Source organism: Naegleria lovaniensis (genome assembly GCF_003324165.1).
Source record: "Naegleria lovaniensis strain ATCC 30569 chromosome Unknown tig013, whole genome shotgun sequence".
Classification (NCBI taxonomy): domain Eukaryota; phylum Heterolobosea; class Eutetramitea; order Acrasida; family Naegleriidae; genus Naegleria; species Naegleria lovaniensis.
The window spans coordinates 523,625-538,061 of NW_025407836.1; the positions used below are offsets into that span (position 1 = coordinate 523,625).

Below are 14,437 nucleotides of genomic sequence, written 5' to 3' on the forward strand. Positions count from 1 at the left end.
AAGCCAAAACAAAGAAACTTGTTAAAAGGCCATTCAATTTTTCCTTAAACAAAAATGTTATCACCAACAGCAACCGATACATGGAATGGTTTAGACCATGTGTCTTTGGAAGCAAAGTCCAATGGAAATAGGCACAGATTTCCTTTCAGCTGCTTCAAAAGTTTTCTCTTCTCTGGCTCAGAAAGAGCAGAATCAAGTTCCTTTGCTTTTTTGGATCGTTCCCTGGTGGCAGCATTGTTGGGAGAGGTATCATCTTGATCGACATGTTTGGATGGAGTTTCATCTAAGGATGTCCCTGTGACTGGTTGTTGTGCTGGTGCAGTTTTTGGTCGTTCTTCCTCAATCACTAGCTCTTCTTCTTCCTTTACGGCTTTCTTACTAGAAGCAATGGCAGAAAGATTCGCAGAGCTTTTCTTTGATTTCTCTTTCTTCAAATTTTCATTGTCCATTTCTTTGTTTTGATCCTTTTCATTGACTACAATTTTTGAGCTCTCTAAATATTCATCCAATGTTGTGAACTTGTTAGAAATGAGAGTATCTGGAAACACTGCTTCATAAATATCGGTATTGTGTTTTGCAGTTTTCAGCCACACTCCTTTAAATGTTTCATCACAAATAGGATCATTTCGAATGAGCTTTTTCATCTTGTTTTCAATTCGTTGACGCTGCCACTTTTTCCAAGTCTTGTTCTTGTTGATATTCAAATTTTTCAAATTGAAAATGTTTGCTTCGTCGGATTCGTCTTCATTGTCTGCATCATGTTCGCTCTCAGAAATTTTTTTCTGTAATTCCTCATCCGTTAACTCTTCATCCTCTTTCTCGTTTTGTGAAGGTAAAAGCCCTAAATGCTCTCTCCAACACCTAATTCTAAGGCTATGAGCAAACTTGCCAGACTTGTAACTCTTCCCATTCATCTTGGTATTGATCGTGCTCGAAGGGTGATCTTGTATGACAACAGCAATTTCGCTATCTCGAGTTCCCAACATGCTTCTGTCATTAATGTTGGCACTACCAATAATGGTGATGTTATCATCTACAATCATCAATTTGCTGTGGACATAGATATGTTCGGTGACAGCTTTTTTTCCAGAATCAGTTGTTTTCATGATCATTAGCGCTCGAAATTTGTCGCTATGATTGCTAAACGAGTCGTCACTTGTTTCATCTTCGTCGAGTATGTCTTGAAAATTGCCCAATCTAATAACATCTGCTTCTTCCATGGAGCTTCTCCAATCACAGTTCAGAAATCCATAATTTCTTATGGTGCAAAATGAAAGATAATTCTCAATATCACTGTCTGTGGCACCTGGTACATGCTTCTTGATGTAGGAATACATGGAGTTTACCCCATGCTTAATGGTTTTGTATGTGTACTTCATGACCTGTTGGGTTGTTGGATTTGTAAGCTTGCCCTCTGGGTGAGAAGGTAGGAGAATCATGACACGAAAAACTTCTCGTTGTTTCATCTTTTCTACAATTTTTCTTGAAATGTATTCAGGAATTACGTTCTTTGCAACTTCAGATCCTGATCCAATAAAATATTGATTTTCAATGTAAATGTAATGTTTGGCATTGTCAATCATATAGAGATAGGCAGCATACACGCTTTGTTCGTCTCTAGGGGATCCACTCCATTTGCACAACGATCTCACAACCTGAGCGTTGCACAAGTACCCTTCATCAGCACATTGGAATTTCTTAATTTTTTGTTGGATGGCGTCTTTTTTGTGTTTGGGGCTATCAGTGGTGATAATATTCTTTGATCTAGTTTTTGCTGATATCTTGTGTTTGTTTTTGTGTGCAACAATTCGTAATTCTCGAGTAGGAGTGCCTTCATCTGCATTTCCTTGTTGCTTTTGAGGAGAAGGTGACGGAGGTTCAGCATCAGATGCATCTGTATCTGACTCCTTTATCAGCGGCTGATGTCTTGCAAATTCTTCATCTACTTTTTCTTTCAAATCTTGTTCAATTTGTGCAAGCTTTTTATCTTCTTCTTCCTCAATTTTCTTTCGTCTGTTTCTTGGGTCAAGCTCAGAAAGCTTGCTCTTGAAAATTTCTTTAGCAGTGGTTGGGTTGTTGTCTGATGATTCCTTATTAGTGGTATCATTTACTTGTAGTACGTCACCTAAATGAAATGGATTAATGATTGGTATTTTCTTTCTTCGTTGTTTGATGTCATAATATTCCAACAATGGATTTTTGCCAGGGTTTTTCAGCGTCAATAATTTATGCTTAGATCCTTCAGAGTTTCGAAAAGCAAAATTCCATCTCTCTACAAAATTGAATGAGCAATCCTTCGCAGCCAAGCCGGTGACCATGCAATGAATATCATGCCATGCTTGTCTAGGGATATATTCTCTATCTATACAATCTTTGAAATTGTCTAGCTTATCTACAGATTTATACTGAGGTTCAATATTTGGATTATTGTAATCGTTTCCTGGATATTTACAGTTAGAATGGTTCATGTCTGTAATATTGTGATGGTAGTCATCCCATCTTCCATAACAAAGATCTAACCCTCCAAGGAAGGCAATAGATTGGTCTATTATTACAAGTTTCTGATGATGTGACCATTCTGTGGGAAATTTCTTTGGGTGGGTTTTTACAAAAATGTTTTTAGGGTAGAGGCTTTTAAGGTATGCTTTCGTTCGTTTTGTGTTGAGATTGAGAAACGCCAGAGTAGTTTCATTCCACAGCAAGATGTAAATTTTCACACCTTGACTGGCCTTCTTTTTGAGTAAAATGTCAAGCCTGGAGTCTGCAACTTCTTTTCCAGATCCTCTCAGCAAGTACATGGTTGGATGTAGACACCAGTCAGAAATGAAAATTTCCTCCTTTGCTAAAGTAATAGCAATGGCAATATCTGAGAAGGCGTCTTTTCCATCGACGTACCATTTGGCTCTTACTTTTTGTCTCTCTGGAGAGAAGGAGTTGAATCTACATGCTTCTCCTTCAATACCTTTTCGGTGGTCTAAATGATACATTAAAATTGTGAAGATCCAAAGCATTTTCACTTCAGAACTATCAGCGATAAATACAATCTTTTTCTTTTCGTTGGGATCTTTTTTCTGACTCTTCTTTTTCTCGGTGGCCTCTTTCTTAGTTGTTGATTCATTTAGATTGTTTAGCTCTATATCTTGCTCAAAAATTTCGTCATAGATAGCTTTAGACATAGTAATACTGAAAGCGGGAGATAAAACAATGGCATGAGTGGGTTTCACAGGAAAAGAGTTGGTTCGTTTGTGTGAAACTCTGCCAACATTTAGAGTATTACTACCATTGTTGCTAATTTCATCACTAATAACCAAAGTATCTTCTTTTCGCATTTCTTCAAGCAACGGTAGAGAGATAATTTGTGTTTCATTTTCTATAGCGTCAATCTTCCTTAAATCAATACTAAATGCCCTCTTCTTTTGATTTTCGACTGTAATGCTACAGTATCCATTCAACAAGCCTCCACGAATGTCGACTATAAACCTTTTAAATAAGTTATTTTCGGACCTAGTATTGGCAGAATAAACGATCTCTGCTTCTGTTTCGTCTGTGGTTGCAATGAAGAGAGATCCTTCTATTTCATAGGGGTTGTCACAATGTACAAAGTCATTGATTGGCTTTAAAATAGGAACAAAGAATGTTTCTACAATTCCCAATGCATTCAAAAATGTATCATTTTCTTTGCAGGCCAAGCTGTAACCATGCAAATCGATACGATCCTGTGTACTGAAATCAGAAGTATTTGAATTCACCCTTTTGAAAAGTGTATTCTCGTTTTGTGCCTTCTTTGCACAATCAAAGAAGGCATCTACTATTTGTTCAAGCTCCTCCTCAAAAGTTGTTGCTGGGCTTTTAGGTCTTGGAGACGATTTTAACTTTAAGATGTCCATAGACTCTAACGCCTTCATGAGAGTCAAGAGCTTTGGTTTGGAAATATATCCTTCATGATTGTAGTCATAAAATGAAAAAGTCCATTCCACTTTTTCCTCAAATGTTCCTCTGCACATGGCACTAATGGTCATTACGAAACGGTGAAATGTCAGCAATTTTCTCTTATTAAAATCGCATGCTGCGTTAAATAGTGCGCTCAATACTACTCGTTCTTCTTCCGAATAAACGTCTTCAACATTGGTTTGTATTTGAATGGAGCCATTTGTTCTTTCGAAATTATTAAATGTTTGTGCAAGTTCAATTTTGGGAAAGAACACTTTGTAGCATTCTTCTCGCGTGAGATATAAAGAATAATCTTCGGATGTTTTTTTGGGCTTTGGTTGAGATGTCTCTTGTTTTTTTGTAGACGACTCTTTAACATTGAGGCATTCCTTACAAAAAGACGTGAACAGACTCCTCAACAATCGGAACTCGTCTTTTGAAAGATGAGTTTTTGAGAGTAGTTCCATATCTTTTTTGTATCTATCCAATCTCACTTGCATGGCTTTGAGTTGTTGTTGAAATCGAGCATTTTTCTTGTTTGGTCTTCCCAGAATTGCAGGAAGCATTGCAAAATCATCCCCCACATCTCCGCTCACCGAGGAAATAAATGCACTTGTTTGTGCACTTTGAGATGAAGAAGGAGGTTTCTTCTCCTTTTTTGATTGTTTTTGACCCATACCAATGGTGCCAATCTATGATCCCCTTTCCCGATGGAAGCCAGAATGTTGTATTCCAATATCGGAAACAAATTTCAGCACACTGTTGGCAGTTCAACTTGGTTTTTAAAAACGAATCAAAACCGTGATGATATTACTCGTCGTGGATGGTTGTATTTGTGTTGTTTCGTGCTGACCTCTGAGATCTCACCAGAATGATGGCGTCTGTTTCAAGAAGGCAATTTTTTTTTTCATCGACCAGTGAACTCTGAGAACCTTCGGTTGGCGCACTTATTTCAACACACGTTCAAAAAAAAATAGAAAACAAGCACAACTCTGATTGTTCATTCTACCTCTGGAGGTGTTTTTATTTTTTGCCATCCAGAAGTCTTTTTGAAGAGAAACAAGCTTCCGAGCAACGTTTGCTTGTAATCTCAAATAATATTAATATTATTAACGGTTATTGTACGAGAGAATCTCCATCATTTTGAATTAGTTCAAATTGTTGAGTTGATAACCAAGACTTTATTTTCGTCATCTATTTATTAATCATTTACAAACAACATGGGTGTTCCTGGATTGTATCGATATCTTGTTGAAAAGTATCCGAATATTGTATCGGAATGTGTAGAAGAAATTCCGGCTGTTCATCAAACAACCATCTCTTCTTCCTATGATGATGTGGACACATCAAGGCTTGCGGAAGGCCAACTTCCATCCATTAAAAAGAAGACTATTCGGATCGTCACTCAACCTGTGGATACAACGAAACCAAACCCAAACGGCAAAGAATTTGATAATTTATATTTGGATATGAACGGTATTATCCATCCGTGTTGCCACCCTGAAGACGAGGAGGCACCAAAAACTGAAGAAGAAATGTATGAAAAGATTTTTGAATATGTAGAGAGAATATTTGCAGCAATTCGCCCAAGGAGAGTTTTGTTTTTAGCTGTCGACGGACCAGCACCAAGAGCAAAGCAAAATCAACAACGCGCTCGTCGATATAAATCCGCAAAAGATTTGGAAGATCAAAAAACTATTGAAAGAAATTTAAGAGAGGAACTCATTAGCCGAGGCATGGAACCACCTCCACTAAATGAAGAGCCTCCTGAAAAACCAATAAGAATCGTCACTAAAAAGAAAGCTTCCAATGCTGTGAATAAGGATTTAGCAAATTTATTAATGGATGAAAGCGACATGCCACTCAATGATGAGTTATATGATTCTAAGCCACTAGAAGAAGAAGAGGAGGAGGAAGAATTTTATGAAATTCATCCAGCTGGAGCGAATTGGGACTCCAATGTCATCACTCCAGGCACTCCCTTCATGCACAGACTTGGAAAGGCGTTACGGTATTTCATTCACATGAAATTAAGCACCGATGAGGGCTGGAAGCGGGTTAAGGTTATTTTGAGTGACGCTAGTGTGCCAGGAGAAGGCGAACACAAAATCATGGATTTTATTCGATCTCAAAGAGAACTGCCTGGATACAATCCCAATACAAGTCATGTCATTCATGGTCTTGACGCAGATTTAACAATGCTTGCCTTGGCTACACATGAACCTTACTTTTATAATTTGAGAGAGAAGGTGATGTTTGGAAAAGAAAATCAAGGAAAGAGCTATGACATTGAAAAGAAAAAACAAGGAGCACACTGGTATGAGTACAAACCTCTTGAAATACTGCACATTAGTATTTTGAGAGAATATTTGGAAGTGGAATTTAATCAACACATTGAGAATTTACCATTTCCTTTTGAGTTTGAACGAGCGTTAGATGATTTTGTCTTTATTTGCTTCTTTGTTGGTAACGATTTTTTACCGCATTTACCATCCTTAGATATCAGAGAAGGAGCAATTGATCTTCTTCTCGCACTCTATAAAGAGAGTTTGCCTGAGCTTGGAGGATATTTAACAGAGAATGGAGATGTCAACGTGAGGCGCGTTCAATATCTGCTCAAACAAGTTTCCAAACACGAGGATCGAATCTTTGACGTTCGTGCAAAGAGAGAAGAACAATTCAAACAGCAACAAGAACAGAGAAAGCGAGAAAAAGAACAAAAGCATCAATCTAATCAGACAGATACGGGTAAACCCAATATCGAAATTGTTCCAATTCTAAAGGAACATCGAGACAACTTCAATCGATTCACAAATCCATACGAAGACTACAGAAAGAAAAAAGCTATCGAGCAGGAACAAGACACAAGCGCTCTTGGTAAACGAAAAAAAGACGAAGAAGACAATGAAGAGCTCGAAGAAGAAGCACCTTCAGAAAAAAAGCTGAAACCTCTCGTAGATGAAGCCACAGAAGAGCCTGCATCAACAGCAACAACCAATGCTCAGGATGACATTGAGCCTTTGAAACCTGTCAAAATGGAAGCAAAGCAATATGCAGATGTCTTGAAAATCCGAGTGGATGAATCAAAGAATGTTGACACTGAAAAATTCCCAGACAATGTGAAATTTGGATCAGAAGGTTGGAGAGCCAGATATTACAAGGAGAAGATGGGCATTGAACTAGGTACTGATGAATATTGGGATGTCTCATTGAAGTACCTTGAAGGATTAGTTTGGGTTTTTCGATATTATTACACTGGATGTGACTCATGGGGATGGTTTTACCCCTATCATTATGCTCCTTTTGCCTCTGACATGGCTGAAGTCGATATATCCAAATTGAATCTCAATTTCGAGAAGGGAGCTCCTTACAAGCCATTTTCTCAATTGCTTGGAGTATTACCTCCACGAAGTGCTCGAGCATTACCACCAGCTTATCGTGAACTCATGTTATCCAATGAGAGCCCAATTAAGGAGTTTTATCCAACTGATTTTAATATTGATTTAAATGGAAAGACCAAATCATGGATGGGTGTTTGCTTACTTCCTTTCATTGATCAAGAAGAATTGAGTGCAGCCATTAAGACTGTGGAATTTTCCTTGACTCCTGATGAGATTGAACGAAATACACTTGGAAACACGACACTCTTTGTCCATTATGAACATCCACTACAACAATTCGTGATGGAATGCTACATTAACGGAAGCGCAAAATTTGACTTTTCTAAAGCATCCAGAGATTTAGCAGGTGTTTTTTATGAAGATTCACAAGGAGTGGCTCCATCTGACAAGGTGAAGGTTCCATGGAAATCAGATTTATTGGACGATGTTGCAGAAACACAAGCCGTGAGTGCTCGATATGAGTTACCTCCATTGGAAAAGACCAAAAGCAAATATATTTCCAAGTTGTTGCCAACGGTCACACCTCCCCCAAAGATGCTTCCAAAAATTCTTGATTCTGGAAGCGTACCTGTGGTCATTGGAGAAAATTATGAAAAAACCATATCATTTTGCTCTCCTAAGGAAATGATCGAAAATATTATGAACGGAAGGCCAAGAAATAATTATTTGAGTGTGAGGAAACAATTTGTCAATCGTCAAGGCAACAGAGACCGAGTCGATTACAGAGGATCTAGCTCATTCAATAGAGGTAATTATGATAACAGCAGAAGCTATGATAGAAATGACAATAACAGGAGAGACAGTTACAACAACAGAGGTGACAATTATTCTAGGAATGACTACAGACAAGGTGACAGACCAACAGATTATCGAAGTAATCAAGCCTATGATCGAAACTATAGTGACAATCGAAATAATTACGATAATAGATATAACAATGATCGAAGTTATGCAAACAGAGGAGATGGTAGAGGTAGTAATTATCGAGGTGGTAACTACGACAGCAGCAGTGGCAGCAACACCAGGGGTGGTACTTTATCATCGGATGGACGAGGTTACAATGACAATAGAAATCGATCATCATATGACGACAGTAACAGGCAATCATCATCACGTGGTGACTATTCGAGATCGCCTTATTCACGAGGTGGTTATGGATCTCAGCAATCGTCCTCTGGCAGTAATAGCCCTTATTCATCCGTCGTGTCGTCACAAAATTCACCCTATTCCAGAAGTCCTTATTCGAGTGTACAGACAGCATCACCTTATTCTTCAACGACTTCTCCGTATGCTTCTTCCAGTCCGTATGCACAACAGTCTCCATATGCTTCTTCTAATCCCTATTCACAACAGTCTCCATATGGAAGTTACAAGAACGATGCTCAAAGTAACAACAGTCCTTACTCTCAAACACAACGCCAACCATCTCAACAACAACAATATGGAAATTCTCAATACTCTAGAAACAACTCCAATCAGAGCAACAATAATGGATCTCGAAGAATATGATCTCGAACATAATAAACAACCATTTTTTAATATGATTGATTTTTCATAGATAGCTATCTACCTGGCTGTTAATTGAACTTGTTACCTTAACCCAATTAAAAATCAGCTACGAAAAGCTCTCGTGGCTTTGTTGGAGAATGGGAAAATGGTTGAGTGGTCAATTCATGTGTTAGTAAATTTTTTAGTGTGGACTTTTGGAAACACTCAAAATTTTGGCTCTTTTTTTCCCCGGTTTTTCCAACAACAAAAAAATCCATCTTTTCTCTTCGTCCATCGTCTCACTCGCACACTCGAAACAATGTTAAACAACAACAAGATTACATCACCAAACTTCAGGTGCACCATGCACAAGCTAAAAGAAACAACGGATTCTTTTCCTTCAATCTCTCCCACAGTAGAACTTACTGTGGATAGGGATCAGACAGCTCCAACAAAACTTTCTAAAAGCAAAGTTACTATTGGTAATCTTCAATCTCAAAATATAGATGTTTTTACCATCAAATTATCATTTACAACTCCATCCACTATGGAACTTTCTCAAGAGTGGAGGTATATTATTTATTTTAGCAAAGGTGATCGAAGGAAAACAGATGTTCCTTATCCTGCCTCTGCTCTCTATGAAAAAGAAGAAATGGTTAAAGCTCTCCAGTACATCAGAGTTCATCACACAAAAGAGCAACCGTGGATCATTAGTTCCAAATCATCCGGGAGAAAATCCAAAGTATGGATGGGTGAAACAGAGGTTGATGCTGAACCCGTGACCCTATTATTTTCTGGAGTCGTGTCTTTTGATGACACTCCAATAGTGATCAAGGGAGATGGTTCTCTTAGAAACAAGCAAGGTTATTCTAAACTCCCCTTGATGTATAGAAATGAATTCAAGGACAAGAATTTATATGTTCTCATCTATAGAAACGATGAGCATGTGGGTGAAGATGGCTTTTGCTACGGTCTCTTCAAGTCCGATGATGCATTTACTTGCGTCACGGATTTTACTGTTGAGCCACAAACCCAATCAAAGAGAAAATCAAGACGATCCAACAGCGAGAGCGATGATGAAAGTGATGAGATGGATGAACATGATCGATCATCCAAGAACAAAAAGAAAAAGTCAGGTAATCAGGAAAGCTCAATAACCACCCTCACAAAGCTCATAATGGACCTCGAAACGAAAAGAGAAGAAAGAGAAGCCAAAAGAGAAGAGAGAGAAGCCGAAAGAGAAGCTGCCAGAATGAAGTACGAAACGGAAATGTTGAAACTCCTAACATCATTGATACAAGAACATAGACAAGAAATGGATAAATCAACAACATCTTCTCCAACGGTAAGGAGAAAATCCCAAACTGATTCTCAAAATGGAAAAGCAGGACTCTTTTCTTCACAACAATCTCCATCAAGCAGTAGGCATGCCAACCCGGGACAAAGGACAGACGTTCGTACGCCACCACAACAGAATCAACAAAGTACTTTGTTGCAAACGGTCAGTAATGAGGTCGGTACGCCAAGCGAGGAAGACCTGAAACATGTCAACCTGTCTAGGGGGCAGTCCTATTTTGACTATGAAAGCCCTCCACAATCCTCTTTTTACACCACATCGTTTTTAGGTCTATTTGCAGACCAATATTCTCTCAAAAATCTTTAAACATTCCACCGTTCAGGTGAAATAAACATCTCCAACAAAACACTTACCTTAAAATCAGCCAAATAATGTGGTATTTTCAAAAACAGTGTTGTCCATGAATACATGTGATTGAAAAAACAACTACTACAACAATTTTAAAACCATTCATTTTCTACCCATTGTAAAGAACATCCATTTCCAGAAGTAATTAGAATCATAAAAAAATGCTTTCATCCACTCACACCGAAGACGCACTCCACAACAAGAGAAAGCGCATTCAAGACCAAGCCGACACTGAACAAAACAATCATGAAGACTCTACAGCATCTCTTGCGAAGGATATTTCCATCATGGACATGAATCCGAGCAATTATGTTCATGTTCGGGACATGATTGAACGGTACAAAATTAAAAAGTTGCTGCACTTTAAAAAGCAATGGGAAGGAATTGAAGCAAGAAAGAAGGAAATTGAATTTTTGGAAAAGTTCTTGTTGGGAAAGGCTTCTGCATCATCATCATCTGCCTCCTCCTCTTCATCGGGAACCTTTCCGAAGAAACAATCATCCTCTCAAGAAGTATCAACAACATTATCTCAACAACAAGTTCATGACGGTGAGGGTGGTGCCAAAAAGTCTGATGATGATTATTTATTGAGCCCACAAAAGAATTTGCAAGATCTTTTAGAACAACAAGGACAAGATAATCTCATCAAGTTCAATGTCGGAGGAAAGATTTTCACAACTACTAAAACAACCATTTCAAAGAGAGAGAACATGTTGAAAACTATGATTCATTCTGAGTTTGGAATTGATAGAGATTCGAGTGGAGCTATTATGTTGGACAGAAATCCAGACTATTTTCCAATTATTTTGGAACATTTGAGAACTGGTATGTTGTTTTGAATTGCAAAAATTGACCATCGTATGATCTGGTCGAACCATTCACATGAACATGTGACTGATTGATAAAATCAAACCTTTGTTCACACATGTGTGAACAGGATCCACAACTCATTGTGGTCTCTGGGAAGAACGAACTGAAGCAACTCTTCCAAAATTTAAAGAATTGTTGGAGGAATCTGGCTTTTTTGGTACTCAACGACTCAGTAAAGCTGTCAGAATTATCATTGGTGAGATTGAGCACAAGATTAAAAGCAAAACTGAACCTCCAAAATCTACAATTGTATCCCACAAAAAGATAACCGATGAAACGTTGGATAGCACCATGGTGAGTACTGGCCAAGAAAAGGCCGATCAGGAATGGATTGAAAGCTTTATGAGCTTAACCATTACTGAGAAGGAAGTTGCAGATAGTTACTTTACAAGTCTCGAAAAAAAAATCAAGGAGGAAAATGAGATGCTCAATTCTAAAGAGAGAGAAATTGCATCATTTTCTGCAAGAACTGATATTGTTTTTAACGTTCGAGGAGTGAAACACACAGTTCCTCTTCGCAAAATTGTGTCACATCCTGAATGCATCCTTAATGATTTCTTGTCTGCTCTAGAACCTCCAAAAGAAAATCAGCCTGCTCAAAATGAAATATTTATCGACAGAGATCCAGAAATATTTGGAGTGATTCTTAACTATTTACAAACTGGTCAAGTGAATATTTTCAACTTGGAAACACACAAGCAAAAACAAGTGTATAGGGAATGCAAATTGTTGAATTTGACTGGACTTCTTGATTATTGGAACCCATTAAGATATCCTATAGAAACAATTGGAGAAGATAATATCAAAATGAAAGAAGAAGAAGATTATATTAGACATTTATTTGCTACCGATCGCGAGAATCCAATTCTTAACGACCCTTACTTGCTACTGATCAATATTTTCGAAAATGAAAAGACAAGAACATCCTTTAGAAAAGAAGATCCACCTGCTCAGGTAAGTTAAAATTTATGGTGTCTGGGTTTCAAATTTGCTAATTGACACAAAAATGTTCGTTTGGCTTTCAATGACAGGTTCCTCTCATTTTCAACTTTGAAAACCCTATGGAAAAATCAGAGTTAACTCAAAAACAAGCAATTGTTGTTCCGCCTATTCCCAAGATTTGTGCAAATCGAGGTCAATTCATTGCACAATTCAATGCTTTCACATATGGAATATTTAAAGATATGGATTGGTCTAACATTGTATGCGCAGGTGGTTCTGTAGTTGCAGCATTATTAGATCATGACAAAAAGAAAGAATCCATCTCTACTGAAGCTGAAGATTCTTCAATGGAAGAACAAGCCAGTAACTGGGACGTCGATGATACATGTGAAGAAAATCCGGAAGATAATGATTTTGAACTCGAGGACGATGACGAAAACGTATTTACTGACAGTGACGATGAAAAGAGCATACAGACTCAGGTATTCGCTACTAATCCATTTGGATTGGCATATGTATCTTGGGGCACTCAACAGCCAATAGAAACAACTGCAGATAAGGAATTAGCACATACATATACCTATTCTGTGTGGTCAAAAAGCGATGTAGATTTGTTTATTTATGGCCTCTCTGAAAAAGAGGCAGAAGAAAAGATTAATTATTTATTCACTCTTTTCAAAACCAACCTAAACGGACATGTCTATAGAAAATATTTCATGAGCACTGGACAGGGATATAATACGCAGTTACAAGATGATATTTTAGTGGTTCGAACCGAACACTCGGTCACTTTTTATTTCCAGTATCCAATTCGACCAATTCAAATCATTCTTCGAATCTATAAGAGCATTACAGAAGTATTGTGTGGATTTGATTGTGATAGCGTAACGTTTGGATTCGATGGTTCGCAAGTATTTTGTTTGCCCAGAGGACGAAGAGCCATTAATACAAGATCTAATTTGGTTGACCCTTCACGCCAATCCAAGTAAGTAATTGCTGTCAAGAATTTCCTTGAAGTCTGATCAATTATTATTCAAAAACCTTTCGTCACAACAGAACCTATGAAAGTAAGTTGAATTCATATTGATGACCAAAATATACTTTTCATAACCAATACTAGTACGTCTGTTAAAATATGCAAAGAGAGGATTTAGAATTGCTATTCCTGGTTACGATGAAACAAAAATTAAGAATGAAATTTTGTTGGCTGGAAAAACAGCATACACTCCTATCCGAAGACGAAGATATAGGTATTATATGACCCAAACAACACCACGTGCAGATGTAAGGGCAATGACTGGTCTCGCCAGATTGCTAGTCATCAAACAAGCAACGAAATTTTCACGTAATGTCGATAAGGCTGTGAATGGTAAATATTTAGAGGATGAAGAGATGAATGTTCATGACTACAAGCAACTCTCGCTTCCATACAATTCATTGACAACGGCTGCGATGAATTACTTGACAACAAAAAGAGTTGTAGAATTTTTCAAAGAAAAATTAGACAAGAAGCCACATTTCGAATTTGCTCTGAATGATGTAACAAGTGTACTGCATGCTTCTGGTGACAATAGCACTATTTCTCCAGATGTGAAGTGGATAACTGTTGAGCCAGGTCGGCAATACATTGGAAGTTTTCAGTAAGTATATTTTATCACATTTCTATCGCCGCGTTTCAAACAAGATTGACATTTCTTCGAAACATTCTTTGACAGCCCATCAACGACCAATTTTTACAAAGACGCATACACCTCACAATTAGCTAAAAAGCCAGTAGTTATTCCCAAAAAGAAAAAAGTGAGGGTTACTTGGCATTGGCAACACAAGGCAAATTATAATGAGTATGACAAGTCCACAAGTGCTCTCATTGAGAAGGCATACCAGAAATTTAAGAAGAACAAGTCAGATCATACGGTTGTCATTTCAAACACCCACTTCATTGACTTTAACCAGAATAAGCAAAGTAAGTAATCGCTTAAATTCACATGAATTCATTCATTCTTTGAAATAATAACTTCAGTTGCTCTCGACGATCGTTCGAGAATGAGACATGTCAAACGAACAAAAGTTAAATTACCTAACCAATAGTTGTTGAGAACTT

General features: G+C 37.8%; 4 protein-coding genes across 4 annotated transcripts; 3 read left to right on the forward strand and 1 right to left on the reverse strand.

Moving 5' to 3' along the window:
* Positions 1–44: 44 nt before the first annotated feature.
* On the reverse strand, positions 45–4,607 carry C9374_002099 (uncharacterized protein; the record flags this gene model as incomplete). The annotated part of the gene is made up of 1 exon (XM_044691479.1): positions 45–4,607. One exon carries the CDS (start codon positions 4,605–4,607, stop codon positions 45–47), a length of 4,563 nt encoding a protein of 1,520 aa, XP_044551056.1.
* A 543-nt stretch (positions 4,608–5,150) lies between these two features.
* Positions 5,151–8,840, forward strand: C9374_002100 (uncharacterized protein; the record flags this gene model as incomplete). Its single annotated transcript, XM_044691482.1, has 1 exon — positions 5,151–8,840. The coding sequence occupies one exon, from the start codon at positions 5,151–5,153 to the stop codon at positions 8,838–8,840; it is 3,690 nt and encodes a 1,229-aa protein (XP_044551057.1).
* A 298-nt stretch (positions 8,841–9,138) lies between these two features.
* On the forward strand, positions 9,139–10,482 carry C9374_002101 (uncharacterized protein; the record flags this gene model as incomplete). Its single annotated transcript, XM_044691483.1, has 1 exon — positions 9,139–10,482. The coding sequence occupies one exon, from the start codon at positions 9,139–9,141 to the stop codon at positions 10,480–10,482; it is 1,344 nt and encodes a 447-aa protein (XP_044551058.1).
* Positions 10,483–10,685: 203 nt separating this feature from the next.
* On the forward strand, positions 10,686–14,424 carry C9374_002102 (uncharacterized protein; the record flags this gene model as incomplete). The annotated part of the gene is made up of 7 exons (XM_044691484.1): positions 10,686–11,349; positions 11,462–12,348; positions 12,426–13,321; positions 13,393–13,403; positions 13,457–13,976; positions 14,052–14,299; positions 14,357–14,424. The coding sequence occupies 7 exons, from the start codon at positions 10,686–10,688 to the stop codon at positions 14,422–14,424; spliced, it is 3,294 nt and encodes a 1,097-aa protein (XP_044551059.1).
* Between the last annotated feature and the right edge of the window lie 13 nt (positions 14,425–14,437).